The 21,676-nt window shown below is 44.5% G+C and overlaps 2 protein-coding genes across 2 annotated transcripts in view; both read right to left on the bottom strand.

The window, feature by feature from the left end:
• Nucleotides 1-8,559: 8,559 nt before the first annotated feature.
• Nucleotides 8,560-9,492, bottom strand: LOC143477402 (olfactory receptor 4S1-like). Its single transcript, XM_076975982.1, has one exon. It carries the CDS (start codon nucleotides 9,490-9,492, stop codon nucleotides 8,560-8,562), a length of 933 nt encoding a protein of 310 aa, XP_076832097.1.
• Nucleotides 9,493-13,652: 4,160 nt separating this feature from the next.
• Nucleotides 13,653-21,676, bottom strand: part of LOC143477401 (putative olfactory receptor 7A2) — a 45,526-nt gene continuing 37,502 nt past the window's right edge. The window contains exons 3-4 of the mRNA XM_076975981.1: nucleotides 16,870-16,957; nucleotides 13,653-13,670 (exon numbers count right to left, since the gene is read on the bottom strand). Of these exons, the coding sequence (XP_076832096.1) occupies nucleotides 13,653-13,670; nucleotides 16,870-16,957 (106 nt within the window). The remainder of the gene's footprint in view (nucleotides 13,671-16,869; nucleotides 16,958-21,676) is intronic.

Raw genomic sequence — 21,676 nt, 5'->3', positions numbered from 1 at the left:
AAATCAGCCGAACATCGTATTTCACACCACTGTAGCTTGCGTATGCAGAATATTTAGATATTATTAAACGTAAATGTAATACTGCGGTAGCTGCTAGAGAAAGGCAGTCAGCATGTCAAAAAATTGCCAACAGAGTTAATGCGTGAGTGAAAATTATATTTTTATATTTAGCAGAAGGGTGCGATTATATTATTATTTTCTCCACCTTTATAATACTGTATTGAGTTTTTAAATATTTTTTTATTGAACACTTACTAATTCCAGGTCTAATCTGAGTGGTGTGAAACACACATGGCATCAGATAAAAATGAAGTATAAGAATATTGTACAAAGTGGTATGGCTGTACATAACTATATCTTATTCTTAAAATATATTATAAAATATATTTATTTACAGGAAAAATGAAATAATGAAACATAGCAGTGATTTTGACTGTAATGTATATTAAAAGGTTACAGGGTGGATGGTGGGGTGGGTGGTGGTGCATGATTTAATGTGGAAAGCAGTAATTCCAGATGGAGTCTCTGACAACTCCACCATCTCTGTTGTCACCCACATGCATGTAAGGTTCCTCGTCTGTGGGCATGTCAGAGATGGTAGGCTGTCGCTCTTCCTGGGTGGTTGCAATGTTGTGTAATACCACATATGCCATTATTATGTGGCACGCCCTATCAGGGGTTACTCTGAGCACCTTCAGGCACTGGAACCTGGCCTCGAGGATTCCTAGGGTCATTTAAATTCTTGCCCTGGTTTTGCTGTGGGCTTGATTGTAGCGGGACTGTGGTCCAGGTGCAGGATCTGAATAGGGAGTCATAAGGTAGGCCTATAGGACAGGCAGGGATACCCTCTGTCTCCATGAAGGAGGCCGTCATGTCCTATAATCACACTAGGGTTTGCAATGATTTAACTATTACACTGCATGTGAACAACTAGCAAAACTACCGCAGGCCTACTCTGTTCAGATTTGTTGTACAGTGTGGAATCATACACGGATCCTGGCCATCTGGCTTCAACATTTGTGACGAGGTGGGAAGCATCACATATGATCTTGATGGGAAGAACGGTCAGTTACAATAGCTACGTTATTTTTGTTACCATTAAAGATAAGTATTCATTAAGGATTATAAAGGTTAGTACCTGTACATTAATGCTATAGATGAATTTTCATGTTCTAATGGTGCTGGAATAGGTAGCATATGTAGGTTCCATCAATACAGCCAATCACTCTAGGAAATCCTTAAAATGTAAATGGAATGAAGTTCGTTATATATTGCCTCTCCTTTGCTTAATTTCTTTATTGTCCGTGTGAATTAAAGACAAACCAATGATGCTGTGGAATTCCTCTTTGATGTCCATAACTTGCTTAAGCCCAGGAAACACCACAAAACCGGGCACTAGTCATTTTAATGCCGGACATAGTTTTCGGACAGACCGAGGGTTTTCCATCCACCGAGTTTTTGCGCATTTTGAAAATGCGCATGAAAAAAACTGGATGGAAAAAGACCAAAATTCGAAAAAAGCCCCAAATATCGCAAAAAGATTTTTACGCTAGGAGGAGGTGGAAAAGTTAGACTATCGCATCGCCAAAATTCGGAAAAACTGGATGGAAAAGGGTTTTTCGCATAAACGATGACGTATCATGCCTCAAGTCATGTGGTTCTGTACACGATCGCGATGTAAAAATGGCAAATGCATACAAAAACAGTTCTGGAGAGAGCAAAAATTGAATTTAACTTCTCCATGTATAGAAAAGAAAAAGAAAAAAATGTTTCAAAACCTCAACGTGCAAAAATGCGTAACTGCCAGATGGACGTAAAACCACTATTGTTTGGCGTCCTCTCACGTGATCTAAAGTTTATTCGCATAACTGTAATGAATGGAAACAAGGCTTAATTCGCATTTTTTTCTGCCGAAACTTGGAAATTGCGCATTATTTTTTCGAAAGGTTTGGATGGAAACCCACAGATTCCGCATCTCCTACACTATAAAGAAAACTTCCACTAGCAAAAAACGAAGACCGATATATAACAATCTGGAGAGAATTTAGGGCTGATCCGCGATGTGTAATATTTGAAATGTTATTATAATAATAAAGTTATTGATGTAAGTAATGGATTGTGCTGAAAACGATAACGTTCATTAAAAAAATAATCCGAAAATGATAGTAGGCCTATGTCTATTCGGGGTTTTATAAGGCGTTCCCGACGAAGAACTCAGCGAATAGACTGAGTTTCAATATCCACTTGATCGTCGAGGAAAAGACACGTCATAATGACGTGTTTGTAACTCTGGGTCAGGTCCAAGTTAACCTGCCAGCGAGCAGGTTAGCTTCAGAGCATAAGTTGCTATAGTAACTGACTCCGGTTCTCTCTAAGCTCGGTTTCTGGAACGGAAAACCTCGAGTTTCCGTGAACTCTGAGTTAACTTACCCGGGTTTTCTCGCTTAACCCGCTTCTTGGAACACCCCCCTGGTTTCCCTCTGTCTGCCACGCCCGTGTCGTCATTGCGTTCAGTTGTGTCTAGTTTAGTCCTGTGTACTTGTATCTCTGTGTTTCGCCCGTTGTCGGTTATTTGTGGTTTGTTCGGTTTTGTGGATTATCTCTGTCATCGCTGTTCTGGTATTTTCCGTCTCCGTTGTGTTTCTCCGTTGTGAATGGCTCTCCTGTTACGACTCCTGCCTGTCCTGTTGACCACTTGGACGGCTCTCCCGTTTTGACCCGTGCCTGTACAAACGACTTCGCCTATGGAATTCCCCTTATTAAATCTCGCTCTTCTCAGCGTTTGTGTCCGCCTCCTCGCTCCGCAGCGCTACGCGTTACAGTTCTTTGATATGAAGGAGTTCAAATTCCTTTTTGCACTTTTTTATTAAGCAAATGTTTTGTCTTTGTTGCTTATTAAGGACATGTTAATGCATTTATATGCAGAAAATAGATGTATGTTGGTGCAATAAACATACAGATCTGAATTCATTTAAAATGTGTTCTTATTGAGAATAATTTGTAGTGTCTTTCATATCCAATTATTTGAAGTGCGTGGTCATGTGGCCCTCCAATAATAGTGCTGAAAAAATTTTGGCCCTCTTTGTCATGGAAGTTGCCCATCCCTGGCCTAGACCTTGTCTTATACCTCTGCCTGGATCACTGTTTGCTTTTCCTGCCGTTCTTGGATGTCTGTTAAGCACCCTGCCTTCTGTCTCGCCTCACTTTATCTCTGCCTGTTTAATCTGGCCATTCTTTTGTTGTCGATCTGAACTGTGGTTATTCGCGCCTTTGACTTACCCCTCTCTGTTTATAATAAAACTGAGTTTTTTCTGCAAATGGATCCTCATTTTGGTCCAGGACACCGTATGTTACTCCAAATCTGTATGCAGTCAACATCAGACTCAAAGCAATCAGCAGCAAATGATCATTCTGTGTGTTTAGATGTTTCTCCCAATTGCCATGTTTAACAGGTTAGTAAACAATCATTAAAAGATCATTGAAAACACTGTGGCGTGGTGTGGAAAGGAGAGGCAGGGGCAGGTCCATCTACAAAGTAACAAGGCTTTTTATTGATAGCCTCAATAACGTAATCGCGTAGTGAAGCCATGATAATGTCGAACAGACTTGACTTTGATACACGAGGGAATGGCAAGGATGAAATGGCATTACACACACATTGCAGGGAAACTCAGGCACCTACAGACTACATAAACAGATTAACTTAAACTAATAACACACACAATCCAATACATAACTAATAACACGTCATAACACTACACATAACACGGATCAACACCAGAGTCGCAAAGGCTCATTGGAGTTAGTGTCCCCCATTGGACTGATGCTACAATATAAATAAACTTAAAATGGCAAAATCATAGAATTATTTGAAAAGCTTTTATTACAAAAATCTTAAAAGGCCATTTTGAAATAAAAAGTAAATGAATTAAATGCAAAGTGACCATTATTTTCATTAATAATTCTAAACTCTGTTCTATTTGCACTCCTCATAATGCACCATTTGCAGTCCTTACAATTACACTATGCTACTATTTTTGTGACGGGCAGGGTGAGACCCTCAGGTGAGACGCCTCAGGTGAGACGGATCACGGGTCCCGCCCACCTGAAGGACGAACATCACGTGACAAAAACAGGACCGCTGCCGCTGTAACCGGGGGCGACCGGTAGGGGGCCCCCCCACAACGTGACAGACCCCCCCACCAAAGCTGCACTCCCCTCCGGATGTGCGGCTTACAGCGGCAGCACACAAAATACAACAAAGGGGCGGGAGGGCGGGGACAAGACAGGGACCCGTTCCCTGCCATCCTGAGCTGAAACACAAAACACATAAGCTCCTCGTCACAGGACGCAGACAAGGCAGGGACCCGTTCCCTGCAGTCCTGGAGCTGAAAACATAAAACACACAAGCTAGCTCGCCTCCTGGGCGGGACCCTGGACCGACTGGGCCGTCAACAAGACGATAACCACGCCCCGGTCGGTCACAGGGCCCTCGCGCCCTAACCGGCCATTAGGCCGCTTAAGCCCCACCGCTGAGTGCGGACCCGGAGCACATGGCCCAACGAACGTCACAGGTGTGGATGTGTGCAGGCCGCCACACTGGGGTGCGGCCACGGCTTCCACCAACCACCTCCCGAACCTACCTCCTCGCTCGGAGCTGACCCCTGCCCTTTCGCTAGGGGTCACCCCAGACTCCTGGGGAGTGAACCCCTCCCCGGGGCCCCTCATCTCAAGGTGGACTCCTCCACCCAACCCAGGAGCGCCAGAGACCAGGGCCCTGGCAATCCGCAACAGGGACACGCTGGTCACCCCGAGCTCGAAGGAGAGGGTCTCCTCCTGGAGACCCCACTAGGTCCGGGAGTACCGCAGTCCACCACCAGGAGCGACCTGCAACACATCACAAACACACGCACACAGACAACACATAACACAAAACGCGCACTGCTCCGACCACTGACCCCCCTTTTACACAGGGGGGAAGGGACCCCTTCTTGGCATGAGGAGACACCCTGTCCTTACACCCCAGGCATCCTCCGCCTACAAAGGGGTACAGGGGCTCCTCTTTGCTCAGGGGTCCCTCCCAACCGGTCAGGTCTTCTGATGGAGCAGTGCCTTCTGAGCCACATGTCGTGGCTCAGGAACCCCATAGCTCCCCCCCAAAAACATATTTAGGGGGGGCCCCTCCGGGGAACAACAAAACAAAAAACACAGACACAACATTTAACATATACGCACCCAAGGTGCCCTCCGTGCCACATCCAGTGGCACGGGACCTCTAATGGGCCCCTCCCCACACACAGTGAAGAGGGGTGCAAGAGAGGAATTACATAAAACAAAGCACGCTACACTCTAGGACAAAACGAACACGCAAAGACAGAACACAAACAAACGGACAGGACCCACCGATGCGCGCGCTCTGCGGAGCGTGACGCGCCCACTCCAGCTCTCTCTCTCACCGTTTTCACCACGGGATCCGTAGATCTTTGGAGAGAGAGAGCTATGCGCGAGTGGCTTGCGCACCACGCCCACAGCGACGCATCCCTCTGGCTCGCAGTCGCTCACCCCCGTCACCGCGGGATATCGGGTGAGCGAGGCGAAAAGGAGCAGAGAGAATCGCGTCTCACGCGTTCTAGCGCGCAGCACGCACCGGTGGACCCGACTACATACACACACGAACACCACCAGCGAAACACACACCACGGCACACTCACACACTCGCTCACGTCCGCGTCGTTATTAAAACAAAACACTACAACGTACATACACACACACACACACAGATGATAACGGACAACCGACGTGTGCAATGTGAGGCACCGGTAGTTTCGCTGGGTGAGAGCGGAGTCTACCGGTCCCCAGCTCTAGTCATCTAGTGTAATTTACGGGTTTAAACACAAACAACATTTAAACACGGCGGGACGAGTGGGGACAGACTCAACACTCTCTCAGACAATACACGACAAACATACCGCACGTAGACAAACACTTACCACGAGACATGACCACGAACGAAGGAGAAAGCAAAGGAGACTGGCGGCTTCCGAAAGGTGGCTGGTTATTCTGTGACGGGCAGGGTGAGCAACTCAAAAAGGAAGCGATCACGCCAAGTCTCAGGGAAAGAGGATGGTTTAATAGAAAGTGTGCAAACCAAAAACCCGTGCATTGTTCCAAATGAAGGAAATAATAACCAGCAGTCAACTGGTACAAAGACAAGACGTATATTAGGGATGCACCGAAATGAAAATTCTTAGCCGAAACCGAAAACCGAAAATGAGGAAACCAAGGCCGAAAACCGAAACACCGAAATACATTATGCCAATTATTAGTAACATTGGATTTATGGCTAACCTCACTAAAATCAAGGCATTGCTTTTCAAAGTATAAATCAACTACAAAATTTGATTTGAAAATATTTATTTAGCACTGACATTACAGTAATGCATATTATAAAATAAAATTAGTGGTGGGCCGTTAACGGCGATAAAGCTGACAATGGCCGACCACTAATTAAATTTAACTCGCTTGCAGACCGTTTTTATCTGAGAGGATAAATATATGTATTTTATACGAGTTAAATTAAATTATAACTGACTGGCCTGAAAGATAAATATAAATTCTCTCATAAAAACGTGACGTGAGTTGCAACAATATTAAACAGCTCAGGTAAACTCGGCTCGGCAAAACATAACGGGGCTCAAAGTGCTCTATTAGCCTACGAAATCCCTACGACAGAGAACGGCTGATCGTCTAAACGAGTTCCATAATTTTTGGTGTAATGTCCTTTGCCTCGGCGCCATCACTGGAAAACTTTTTTGCTAGCTTTATCCAAATAAGCGCGTACAGGTGGCGATTTTTGCTTGCGTCATCACAGCACATTGTTTCGGCCGTGTTGTTTCGGTGATGAAAGTATTTCGGCCGAAAACCGAAAATGCAAATTTAAGCCATTTCGGCCGAAAATTTTCGGTGGCCGAATTTTCGGTGCATCCCTAACGTATATAGACGAACAAACGACCCTCAGGTGAGACGGATCACGGGTCCCGCCCACCTGAAGGACGAACATCACGTGACAAAAACAGGACCGCTGCCGCTGTAACCGGGGGCGACCGGTAGGGGGCCCCCCACAACGTGACAATTTTGCACTTCTGGTGGATTCTACCTGCATTTTGTTGTCTGAACATGTACCGAGCAATAGTATAATTGAATCTACCTGGTCTATCTATTATGTTAAAGGATGTAATATAATTTACACAATTTTACATTTTAAATGCCTAGAAGATATTTATTTAAATATACATTTCACCATTTATATACATTTCAGCATAATCTTATTATATATTTTCGCATTTATTTTTATTTAAATATACCTTTATCATTTCTGTCTTTAGCCCCACAGCTTGCATTTCATCATTTGATGCTGCACTATACCATCTACCTTAACTCTCCAGTATGAAGAAATCAGTTCTCCTATCAAAAAAATCCCACACAAATGTTCCTTTTACACTTTGCTACGCTTACTAGGTTTAACCGTCATTCTTGCCCACCTAAAGTGAACATTTATCTTCTCTAGCCACTGCTGGATACAAATAGTAGTTGTCAGTGTTGTCATGTCATTCAAATACGTCATAATTGGATGGAGCCAGGGATTTTTTTGCAGTCTCTCCCACCTACAACTCCCCTACAGCATATGAAAGAAACAAAATGCTTTCCACAAGATTATGTAGCACCAAACCAAATGTGTTAGCTAAATCTAGAAAACTCAGATGAAGGTTCCATTTCTGCTTGAATCTAATGCTAAATCATATAGCTATGGTCCTTTAGGATGTGTCCATGAATTTAATTAATTTAGAAATTTTGGAACTAGTCTCTGCATAGTCACACTAAAGAACATCTTACTCTCCGCATTCAAACTCACAGGCCAAAACTATTCTACGCCTATGGAATCCTTCTCTTCTGGAAGAAGCACATTGCTTTTCTCCACTCATTTGGGTTATCCTAAACTTCTAAAGCAAATATCATTCTTCATAAAAACACAGGTCCTGGGGCAGAATCTGCCATTGCACAACACACCGCATCTTGAACCTCACTCTACTTTCCCCCAAAACCTCTACTCTGCTCGGCACTGCTAGCCTTCCCTTTTGCTCTTTGTGCAGTGTATTTAGTGTATTACCCTCTCTTCTCCTCTACTTGACTCCACAGCTTTTAAGTGACCTCAACAAAGTTTAGTTTAGAGTAGTTCAGGATTCAGCTAAAATAAAAATGTCTTCTTCAGTTAGATATGTTATGATTTAACATGGAATTATAGTAGAAGATGGCTAGAATTGGTCTTGGTCCTCCCGAGGTTTCTTCCTAATCCCCACCATCATAGTTTTTCCTTGCCACTGTCGCCTCTGGCTTGCACATTAGGGATTTGGACCCATACAATTGTAAAGCTGCTTTGTGAAAACATGTGTTGTAAAAAGTGCTAAATAAATAAATTTGACTTGAATTGACTTGACTAGAATTAAAGTCTGATCAAGGTCAAATGGAAAACACACACAGATCCGACTTCAGCATTACTACTTATCTAAATGTGTTAATTGTATTACTGTACATTTTCACAAACTGGCTACGAATCTGTGTCATTCTGATCCCATATATGATGGGGTTTAGGAGAGGAGGCACCACGAGAAACTCTATACCTAAAATATTGCGCAGAGCCTGAAGTCTCTCTCCTTTCCCATAGCGAGCACACAAAACATCAAGAAGCAGGGAAAAAGTGAAATTACTGAGAGTTATTAAATGGGGCAGACAGGTCTGCATGAATTTGACTCTCTCTGTCTTGGACTTCAAAGATGCTTTGATGATATTAATGTATGAAATAATGATAAATATGAATTGAGAAGCATGAGAAAGTATTAGAATGTACCCATATAAGCTGTTCAAAGTGATATCTGTACAGGAAAGCTTTACAACATCCCAGTTAAAGCAGTAAAGCTTGTCAATCTCATTACCACATAAGGTTAGTTGGGCTGTCAGTACAGTCCCAACAGATGTTTCTAGTAAGGAGAAAAGCCAGGTACAAACCAACAGTTTCACCACCATCTGGTGTGTCATAATAGAGTGATATTCCAGAGGCTTACAAATAGCTAGATATCTATCATATGCCATGATAGTTAGACTTGTAAATTCACAGAATAGATACCAGTAAATTGCACATATTTGTATAAGACAACCAGTATATGAAATTACATGAGTGTCTGAAAAAAGATCAGCAAGGATCTTTGGATAGAAAGCAGAAGCACCACCTATACCATTTATATACAAATTACATATGAACAGATACATAGGCTCATGAAGTGTTTTGTCCAGAATGACAGTAATAACTAGCATAACATTTACAAACAGAGTTATTATATACACAATAAGACCAAATGCAAAGTAAATGTGTTTGTTTGTCTTTGTGTCATTCAGTCCATGAAGAACAAACATGAATTCTCCTGTAGAATTTTCCATTACTCCTTTTGGATGCAAAAATTGATAACAAACTGTGAAAATGTCTTAAAAGCATCAGAATATATCACATGCACAATTGCATTAATAACTTTAAATGTCTTTTGCTAAATTTTCAACACATGTACAGCCAAATGATTACCTGTTCATACTGTAATACTACTACCACAGCTTATATAGATATGCCTGTGGCACTGTATAATTGTCACGTTGAGGACCCCGGCCCCTCCCTTTTGGGCGTGTGTCAACGTAGTCCACGTGCTTTGTCTGCGTCAGTGTATATACGTGGGTAGGGTTTTGTTGTGTGATTAACAAGTCTCACCTGTGAATCGTCTCGTGATCACGTGGGGCTACTGTGGTTTGTCTACTTAATGTGCGCTCGCGCAGTGTCCTGTGCTCGTCAATGTCTAAAGTCTACACGTTGCAGTGTGTGTGTGTATCTCTGTTCTTCGTGCGCTATTGCGCAATAACCGTGTACAAGTAAAAGTGACGTATCTGTGAAGGATTGTGTGTCTCGTTCTTCGCCGCGACCCCACCGTCACAGATTGACGAGCCGCAAGAGACACAGAAATGCCAGGATACGCAACCCGGCCAAAGAAGGCACAGCGCCCCAGCAAGCGGCGTCACCGTACCTCTTCCTCCCCTCCACGCAGTCCGGTCACGCCGACTATGGAGCAGCTCCAACAGGACCCGGAGTGCTCCTATATGCTGTGCGCAGCTCGGGAGACCGCCATTCCCTGGCTGGCGGAGGAGTACCGCCAGACGGCGGTAAAGGTGTGGCAGGAGCGACACCCCTCGTCTTCCCGGGAGCCCTCGCCCATACGGGTGGGCTTCGCCGAACTCTATGAAGAGGGGAGGACACCAGAGGAGGAGCCTGAGGAGAACCCCTCTCCGCGACACGAGGCTATGCCGACGGTCGAGGAGTTGGAGACCGACCCAGTGTGCGCCCTCCAGCTGTCCACAGCCCAGGGGCTAGTGGAGAGGGACCCCGAGCTGGCGGAGTTCTTCCGCCAGGGCGCGGTGAGGCTGTGGAGGGAGCGACACTCCCCTCCGTCCCGCGCTCCCTCGTCGCCGAAGGTGGACTCCGGGGTTTTCGGAGCGGTCGAGACCTCCCCGAAGAACGAGTTCGGGGCAGGGGACTCCACGGAGGAAGAGCAGGACGAAGAGGAAGATGAGGGCGAAGAACCCGCTCCCTCGGTGTGCGACGCCTCCACCGTAGACTACGGTGGAGAAGAGGAGGAGGCCTACCCTCCGTCTTTATGTGACGCATCCACCGTAGACTACGGTGAGGAGGGAGAGGACTACCCTCCTTCAGAGAGCGAGTCCGCTACCGAGGACTACGGGGGAGAGGAGGAGGAAGCCTACCCTCCGTCTTTAGGTGACGCATCCACCGTAGACTACGGCGGGGAGGGAGAGGACTACCCTCCTTCAGAGAGCGAGGACTACGGTGAAGAGGAGGAGGAGGAGCAAGAGGACTACCCTCCATTGGGGTGCTCCACGCCTACCGCCGACTACGGTGAGACGGAGGGGGACTCCTATACGGAGGAAGAGGAGGACAGTCCGCCTGCCTCGGTGAGGTCGGTTAGGACCGTGAAAGGGAGTGCGGAGCGTCGTCCACACTCCGATCGCTCCGGCGAGAGCGCGATGGACTGCTCCCGGGGTGGCAGCCCGGAGCAGTCCATGGAGTGGAGCCGGGGGACGGAGGACATGGACATCGACGGGGAAACACCTAACGGCCCGCACGGGGCGTCTGCCAGCCGCGCTGCATCAGGCGCGCAAGCCAGCCGCGCTGCATCAGGCGCGCAAGCCAGCCGCGCTGCTTCAGGCGCGCAAGCCAGCCGCGCTGCATCAGGCGCGCAAGCCAGCCGCGCTGCATCAGGCGCGCAAGCCCGCCGCGCTGCATCAGGCGCACAAGCCCGCCGCGGAGCACCTGGCGCGAACGCCAACCGCGCTGTACCAGGCGCGCAAGCCAGCCGCGCTGTACCAGGCGGAGACCATGCAGCAAAGGCTGGAGCAGGACAAGTACCCGCAGCGCCTGCAGCACCCGATCTCTCTCCCCTAGTCGCTCTCCTCCTGGCGCGCAGCCTGGCGCCTGTCTCATGTGTGAGTGTGCCAGTGTTCGTATGTCTGCCCGTTTGTGTACCAAACCCCCTTTTCCCGTTTATTCCGATGTATGTCAGTGTGCCTGTGTGTGTATGCGTGTCTGTTCCGTTTAATGTGTCTTCCGTCTTTTCCCCCGTCTTCCCAGGGAGGGTGTTCTAGGCGGTCCGTGGCGGACGCTTCCCCAAGGGCGGTCACCTCCCAGACGCAGGACTGAGCGCGTCGGATCCGCCCATCGTCGTGGGTTCGGGGCACTCGGTCCTGTTGGCACCCCGGGACGGGTAGTGCCCTTGGAGGGGGCGTCTGTCACGTTGAGGACCCCGGCCCCTCCCTTTTGGGCGTGTGTCAACGTAGTCCACGTGCTTTGTCTGCGTCAGTGTATATACGTGGGTAGGGTTTTGTTGTGTGATTAACAAGTCTCACCTGTGAATCGTCTCGTGATCACGTGGGGCTACTGTGGTTTGTCTACTTAATGTGCGCTCGCGCAGTGTCCTGTGCTCGTCAATGTCTAAAGTCTACACGTTGCAGTGTGTGTGTGTATCTCTGTTCTTCGTGCGCTATTGCGCAATAACCGTGTACAAGTAAAAGTGACGTATCTGTGAAGGATTGTGTGTCTCGTTCTTCGCCGCGACCCCACCGTCACAATAATGCTTTTAAATGATGAAGTTTTTCCCTGAAGACACTCAGGGACTTGAGTTCATTATCTGTGTAATGGTATTACAGCATAAAAAATGGTGTCAGTGACTTTTGTGAATAAACCAAGCTAAAGTTTAAGTGGTGTCTAACCCATGCTAAAAACGTCTGCAAATATTAAAACTGAAGATTGAATATTTTGCAGAAATGCTTTCTAGGATTTTAATGTTTTAATTACTGGGGATTTTAATATTGACATAGATATATCCACAAATCCAATCACTTCTGAATTCATGAGCACGCCTAACTCTTTTGATCTTATACAACATGTATCAGTTCTAACTCATAGGCATGGCCACATTTTAGATTTTATCATTTCTAAACGCATAGATATTAATAATACTGAAATTGCTGATGTTGCAATCCCTGATCATTTTGGTGTATTTTTCAATATGTCATTATCTATTAGAACACTCTGTGAAAAGCGCACAATAACCAAGCGTTATGTCAGTGCTGGAATTGCCGTGGCCTTCATGGACATGATACAGTCCCTCTCTCCCCTCTCAGAAAATGGGAACAAATTTCTTTGCAAAATCATTGAAAAAGTTGTGTCAATCCACACTCTTAACCCTAATTAGTTGACCTTACTAGAAAATTGCGTGAAAACCCTGTCACGGTGCCGGACCCTTCCCTGTGGGCGTGCCGTTGCGTTGTCTGCGTGTCGTTATGTCCATGTTTGTACATCCGTGGGCGTGGGTCGTCTGTGAGCGTGTTCGTGGTATCACCTGTGCCTTGTCCCGAGGTCACGTGGGTCTGTGTAATACACCTATTTATTGTGCGTTTGCGCAGTGTCTTGTGCTCGTCTTTGTCTAAAGTTCATGCCCGTGCAAGCATTGCGTCAGCGTGCTTGCTCCGTTTGTGCTGGACTTCACGTGTTTGTGTTTGATTAAACGTTTAGTGTGCATCGCAAGACGCTCATTGTGTCTCATCCTTCCTCTCACACACCAGCGTCACAAACCTGTTGCCTTAAACTTAAGTTTTTGCACAAAGAGAAACTAAAGAAGTTAAGTTGTATTAGCATAGACTCTTAAGTGGATGCAATGGACAAATCAAGTTTTCATTAGTGGTCTTTACTCTAGTTCACATACAATTATAACTAAAGAAGTTAAGTTGTATTAGCATAGACTCTTAAGTGAATGCAATGGACAAATCAAGTTTTCATTAGTGGTCTTTTCTCTAGTTCACATACAATTATACCTAAAGAAGTTAAGTTGTATTGGCATAGATTCTTAAGTGGATGTAATGGACAAATCAAATTTTCTTTAGTGGTCTTTATCCTTGTTCACATTCAATTTTAACAATATTGTGGCATGGTGTAGGAAGGAGAGGTAGCAAACAGATCCATTGCAACACAACAAGGCTTTTTTTCTTCAACTTGCCTCAGCAACCTACTCATGCAAGAGACACGAAACATGAGGAAGTGGCAATAACACGACAACACTACACAAACATGGCATGGAATAATTCACACAGTAAAACTATATAAACTGATGAAGGGGGACTTAAACCAAGTAACGCACATAATCAAGTACATAATCAATCAACATAGATGCATAGACATCACATTAACAGAGAACAATACCGGAGTCGCAGGGACTCATGGGAAGTAGCGCAGTCCCCCATTGGACTATATTAGCGTTAACTAAATAAGTTACATGCACTGAAATCTGACAACGTTGCAAATACTCATTTGAAGAAAACACTCATTTCAAAACTCATACATTTGGGCTGCAGCGGGGTGATAACGAAAGGTTCTTCAAACAATATGCACAACCAGAACAACTCTTCATGCGCACTGTGCAGTGGTCCGATTCAAAAAGGGCCCACCCCTACCAATCATAAACTTAACATATTCAGTTATCTAATACATTTACATTTTTAGGGTTCACACACACAGTGTGGGAACCCTATTGTAATTGCTGGTATTTTTCTTATTTTTCTTCTTATTCTTTTGCCCATTTTTTGACATAAAATGCATCGTGCAGCCTAGACCGTAATGCCTAGAAAACCCAATCTTGGCAAAAAGGTTCAGTTAACTCCAAGGACCAGATTCCCATACAGGGACCCAAATTGGCCTGATGGTGGCGCTATAGCAGAGCATATTGACTTTTTGTCCATATCTCCTACACCGTAGGTCCTAGAACCAAAATTCCAGTTCCTATGCATTCCTTGACTAAATTCAATAGGACAATTAATATACAACCATTAAGCTCCGCCCACTTAGATTTCGAGTTAATTTGCATAATGTGCAAAATCACACACATCTTTGAGCGCGAACTAGTCCCTGGATTTTTCACAGACATGCACATATGTGGTATCAAAACGTTCAGAAGAGTCTGAACTTTAAAATGTATCCAACAAAAATGCTAATTTCTTCACTACCTAGTCAGTATAAGCCAATCAAATGAGGGGGCGTAAATTCAATAGTAAATTTTGCACATATGGAGCTCTAACTTAAGAAAACTTGCATGTAATGAGATGGCACTTCACAGACAGCTTCCGTGTGAGGGTCTGGGGCAGCTCGCAGAGGTTGCCATACCTCACCTGCTAGGGGGCGCTATAACATGCAAAAATTTGCCCCATGCACTCAGATTGGCCGATCCACATGAAACTTGACAGACATCATCTATGGGCCTCTGGAAACCAGGTCCTAAAGCAGACATGCCATACTTCCAAAATGGCTGACGTAATCTGCCAATCAGTGATCGGCACGCGTTTGACAGGCTTACCATTGGTCGATCTGCACGAAACCTCTTGGGTGTGGACAAGTGCACGCCCCCTATGACATAATCCACCCGGGTGTCGATTGGCCACTGGGGGGCGCTATTGCAAAAAAAGCAAGTGTATCCCCTACATAATTCCACTTGGGAACATGCAATTGGACTCTTTTGATTCCTTGCAGTAGTGCGAACAACTTTCCCATTACAAGTCCTATTAAAAAATGCACAGTTTACTTACAGTTAATAACAGTTTGAAATCATCACTTTTCATACTGCTCCTAGGATTTTCATACTATCATGTCAAGCAAAGTCTTATAATACTCTACAGAGTGTGAAATCAAAAAACAATCCAAAGATTTTGGATTTGAGGACACTTATACCTGCTAAATATTTTTTTAATGGACAGCATCGATACATATAATATTCATATTCTTAAAGCTCTTTCATATTTTATCCAATTCTGACCAAAATGCACAAGCCCATTCAGAATCCCATCCTGAACAAATTTGTCAAGTTTCATCTAAATCGGTTATCGTATGGCTCTGCAGTGCAGTATTATATACAATGCATAAAAATGCATGTAAAGTCCCTCTGTCACCTTCTCCTTCTCACACGCACGCAAGCTGAAACTCACACACTCCGTCTCTATCACACTCTCACCCACATTCCCCCTCCCATCTCTGTGCCCTAAGTAAACATTGCTCTGGCTACCTAGATCTCTCTGTGTCTATTAACCAGGCACACACACATACAGGCGCAAGCAGGCCTTCCTATAGCATTCACAATGACACTTCCCTAGCCATACCCACCCATATCTCAGTGACTAACACATGCTCATACAAACTGATATTTGGCTTCTTTTTTGTCTCTCTCTCACACAAACACACAGACACACACACCTTTATACCTATATGTATGTATAGTTTCTATGTATACTTATGTATGTATGTATTAGTATATGTTGTCATAGTTTGAGTACATACACTACCACACACACACACACACACACACATTTCTACCTAAATGTATGTATAGTTTGTATGCATATCTGTCCAGTCATAACAGTCATGTCAGTCCAGTCATATCAGTCATGTCAGTCCAGTCATATCAGTCATGTCAGTCCAGTCATGTCAGACATATCAGTCATGTCATTACAGTCATGCCAGTCATGTCACTCATTCCAGTTATGTCAGTCATATCAGTCATGTTACTTTTGTTCATCATGCCAGTGATGTCATTTCAGTCATATCAGTTATGTTAGTCATGCCAGTCATGTCAGTCATGTTATGGCAGGCTTTGCAGACTACATTCATACTTTGAATACACGGGCAGTCATGTTAGGCGTGCAAGGTGTCCAAGGAGTGAATTAACAAAGCATAGTCTCTGGCACCCTCAATCTCTCTCTGTCTGTAATATACAGGCCCAATCATGTATAGACACATGCAGGCCTTCCTATATTGTTCACATAGATGCAGCCCTAGCCAGATGTGGTATTTCTGTGTCTCCCTTTCTGACACACGCAGATGTCATCACACACTATCTGTAGAGCACACACTGGCCAAACCCAAACAGCTTCTTTTCACTTTTAGGTCTAAAGGACCTTTTGGGCTTCCTTTTGCCTATTGAGGCCAAAATATGCCTATTTGTGTGTGAACCCGCCAATCGCCGCTTGTTAGGGTTCACACACATAGTGTGGGAACCCTATTGTAATTGTTAGGGTTTTTTAGGGTTCACACACATAGTGTGGGAACCCTATTGTAATTGCTCGAGTTTTTCTTCTTATTATTATTATTTTTCAGGCTGTAAAACGCATACTGCAGCCTAGACCGTAAGGCCCAGAAACACCAAACTTGTCAGACAGGTGCACCAGAGGTGCAATGAGGGAAACCCAGACAATGACCCACATTGGCCTGATGGTGGCGCTATAGCGCAGCATTTTGCGTTTTGGTCCATATCTCCTACACCGTAGGTCATAGAAACGAAATTCCACTTCTGATGGATTCCTTGGATCAAACCAAACAAAAAAGCCTCTAGGACCCTTTAGCTCCGCCCACTTAGATTTCGAGTTAATTTGCATAATGTGCAAAATCACACACATCTTTGAGCGCGAACTAGTCCCTGGATTTTTCACATACATGCACATATGTGGTATCAAAACGTTCAGAAGAGTCTGAACTTTAAAATGTATCCAACAAAAATGCTAATTTCTTCACTACCTAGTCAGTATAAGCCAATCAAATGAGGGGGCGTAAATTCAATAGTAAATTTTGCGCATATGGAGCTCTAACTTAACAAAACTTGCATGTAATGAGATGGCACTTCACAGACAGCTTCCCTGTGAGGGTCTGGGGCAGCTTGCAGAGGTTGCCATACCTCACCTGCTAGGGGGCGCTATAACATGCAAAAATTTGCCCCATGCACTCAGATTGGCCGATCCACATGAAACTTGGCAGACATCATCTATGGGCCTCTGGGAACCAGGTCCTAAAGCAGACATGCCATACTTCCAAAATGGCTGACGTAATCGGCCAATCAGTGATCGGCACGCGTTTGACAGGCTTACCATTGGTCGATCTGCACGAAACCTCTTGGGTGTGGACAAGTGCACGCCCCCTATGACATAATCCAGCCGGGTGTCGATTGGCCACTGGGGGGCGCTATTGCAAAAAAAGCAAGTGTATCCCCTACATAATTCCACTTGGGAACATGCAATTGGACTCTTTTGATTCCTTGCAGTAGTGCGAACAACTTTCCCATTACATGTCCTATTAAAAAATGCACAGTTTATTTACAGTTAATAATAGTTTGAAATCATCACTTTTCATACTCCTCCTAGGATTTTCATACTATCATGTCAAGCAAAGTCTTATAATACTCTACAGAGTGTGAAATCAAAAAACAATCCAAAGATTTTGGATTTGAGGACACTTATACCTGCTAAATATTTTTTTAATGGACAGCATCGATACATATAATATTCATATTCTTAAAGCTCTTTCATATTTTATCCAATTCTGACCAAAATGCACAAGCCCATTCAGAATCCCATCCTCAACAAATTTGTCAAGTTTCATCTAAATCGGTTATCGTATGGCTCTACAGTGCAGTATTATATACAATGCATAAAAATGCATGTAAAGTCCCTCTGTCACCTTCTCCTTCTCACACGCACGCAAGCTGAAACTCACACTCTCAGTCTCTCTCACACTCTCACCCACATTCCCCCTCCCATCTCTGTGCCCTAAGTAAACATTGCTCTGGCTACCTAGATCTCTCTGTGTCTATTAACCAGGCACACACACATACAGGCGCAAGCAGGCCTTCCTATAGCATTCACAATGACACTTCCCTAGCCATACCCACCCATATCCCAGTGACTAACACATGCTCATACAAACTGATATTTGGCTTCTTTTTTGTCTCTCTCTCACACAAACACACAGACACACACACCTTTATACCTATATGTATGTATAGTTTCTATGTATACTTATGTATGTATGTATTAGTATATGTTGTCATAGTTTGAGTACATACACTACCACACACACACACACACACACACACACACACACACACACACACACACACACACACTTCTACCTAAATGTATGTATAGTTTGTATGCATATCTGTCCAGTCATAACAGTCATGTCAGTCCAGTCATGTCAGTCATTTCAGTCCAGTCATATCAGTCATGTCAGTCCAGTCATGTCAGACATAAGTCATGTCAGTCATATCAGTCATGTCATTACAGTCATGCCAGTCATGTCACTCATTCCAGTTATGTCAGTCATATCAGTCATATTACTTTTGTTCATCATGCCAGTGATGTCATTTCAGTCATGCCAGTCATATCAGTTATGTCAGTCATGCCAGTCATGCCAGTCATGTCAGTCATGTAATGCCAGGCTTTGCAGACTACATTCATACTTTGAATACACGGGCAGTCATGTTAGGCGTGCAAGGTGTGCAAGGAGTGAATTAACAAAGCATAGTCTCTGGCACCCTCAATCTCTCTCTGTCTGTAATATACAGGCCCAATCATGTATAGACAAATGCAGGCCTTCCTATATTGTTCACATAGATGCAGCCCTAGCCAGATGTGCTATTTCTGTGTCTCCCTTTCTGACACACGCAGATGTCATCACACTCTATCTGTAGAGCACACACTGGCCAAACCCAAACAGCTTCTTTTCACTTTTAGGTCTAAAGGACCTTTTGGGCTTCCTTTTGCCTATTGAGGCCAAAATATGCCTATTTGTGTGTGAACCCGCCAATCGCCGCTTGCGGCTATATTTATATTTTATCTTTACTTAACATGATCATTGCAATGCCTATTTCAGCTCAATAATAATAACAACTAGTTTTATTTAGTAATGGAAATATTTTTTTACAAAACATGAAATAATTATTAATGATTACTAAAATAATTTATTAAAATCAAATCCGGGTTTACAGTGCAGTTGAATGATTATGTTAAAGCAAACCAAATAGATTACACTTTGAAGCCTGGTTTCAGAGATGATAGGTGATATTCAGACATGAATGTCTAACAATTTTCTGCAGTTAAATACAGACTGAGGTTCTTGTTCTTGGTAGTGATTCACAAAGAAATGATTTTCAGATGTATTTAAATCAAATTAATCTGAAAACCAAACAATGTTGTAATAACTATGTATTTACAATGTAATAACACATTATAATCACACATTGTAATAATAATGTAATTACAATGTAGTAACACCTTGTTTATAAATATTGTATTAACTAACATTGTCATAACAATAATAACCAGACAAACATAACGTTAAACAACGTACTAGAAAAAACGACACAAGAACCTGGGAATATAAAACGAACGCTACGCTAAACTAACATACATCGGGAGACAGGACTGACAGGGGAAACAAATGCAGCCGCAGAAAATGCACAACAGAGAACCCTACGCAAGGGGGAAATTCTCGACGAGGGGAATAAGCAGGACAAGGAACAACATGAAACCAATATGGAAATCACTGGCGGCACAGTGGTGTGGTGGTTAGCGCTGTCGCCTCACAACAAGGCGGTCTGGGTTTGATTCTCGGTCTGGGCTGCTCTGTGTGGAGTTTGCATGTTCTCCCTGTGCCTGTATGGGTTTTCTCCGGGTACTCCGGATTCCTCCCGCGGTCCAAAGACATGCGTGTTAGGTTGATTGTTCACTCTAAATTGCCCGTAGGTGTGCGTGCGTGTGTGTTGGCCATGCGGTGGACTGGCGACCTGCCCATGGTGTACCCTGCCTTCGCCTGGAATTGCTGGGATTGGCTCCAGCCCCCCGTGACCCCGACTAGCGGGATTAAGCGGTTCGGATAATGGATGGATGGAAATCACTGGAGAACACTAGATGAAAGGAGGGGCAAAGAGAAACAAGAGAGAGAGCACACAAGGAAGACTAAACAACACGAACCAGACCAGAAAACGGGGAAGATTATGCTAGAGGACGCGGAGACACAAGAACACAGCACCATACTGAAAACCTTGGAAACACAATGACTGACAACGAGAGGATAAGACAGAGGGAATTAAATACCTTGGGACAGGGAGGAGAAATGAGACGCAGGTGAAACACAGAGGATGGGGCGTGACGGACAGGTAACAGGAAAACCAGGGCGGGGCTAGGGCAGACGACACAAGACTGGGAAGGAGGGCGGAGCTGGATGTGACAATCACTTAATACTGAATACATGAAAGATCATAAGTTGTGTCTTTATATCACAGTGTTCACATTTAGAGGCACATGGTCCTGTGGTCCTTTGTCCTTAAGGGCTGGAAAGCTGAATAATGGCCTCAAGAATAATTAATCTTTCCTTGTATGAAATGTTGTCAAGTTTGGTGTCTCTAGACTGAGTTCACCAAGCTTGTTCCAGTATGCTACGTCCCAATTTGGAGTTACAAAGATCTCTGAAATATTTGCATCTTCAGTTCTGGATTTTAACACATGACTCCCGAGGTGTTGTAACTTTGGTTGAATCCTTAATCAATCAGATAAGGTTGGAATTTAGAGTTTTATGAGTGTAGGTCCTTCCTGACTGTGGTCCCAGTGTCCTCCAAAGAAGGTTGATTTTGACCAGAACTCTTAGATGGCCTCTCTCTCCTAAGCTCAGGAAGTCAGATAAGGTCAGAATCCTAAGCTTTGGGAGACAAACAACATTATGAATGTGGTTCCTTTGGGGCCTGTTGCTGGGTAAAGAATCAGTGTTTATCTTTACATACAATCAAAGAGATTTGGGTGAGTCAGTCTTTCACGTTCAGCAGGCAAAGGATTCCATGTTGGGCGTCATAGTGAGATGGCTTTTAGCTGTCTCCACTACACTCATTCTAATTGCACTGTGGCAACAAGTATGAGATTTCCTGAACCTGATACATTTCCAGTTTTCCTTAACCTGCCCTTCTAGTCCCAATGTCTGCTTGACTTGCCTGGTTAGTCCTCCTTCGCGCCATGGGCAGTGGCGCAAAAAGGGGGTATGCAGCGTATGCGACGCATAGGGGCGCTGCACTAGAGGGGGCGCCAAATCGATGCCAGAAAATTATTTGCCGAGTTGGGGTGGGGTGGGGGGTGGAGTGCAGGGGGCGCCGATAGTATGTTTGCATACACCTCAGAAAGTATGTAGTTGCAACCCTGGCCATGGGGTACA

Source organism: Brachyhypopomus gauderio, chromosome 16 (genome assembly GCF_052324685.1).
Source record: "Brachyhypopomus gauderio isolate BG-103 chromosome 16, BGAUD_0.2, whole genome shotgun sequence".
NCBI lineage: Eukaryota > Metazoa > Chordata > Actinopteri > Gymnotiformes > Hypopomidae > Brachyhypopomus > Brachyhypopomus gauderio.
The sequence above is the reverse complement of the archived record's forward strand: the minus strand, read 5'-3'. Positions and strand labels throughout refer to the sequence as shown.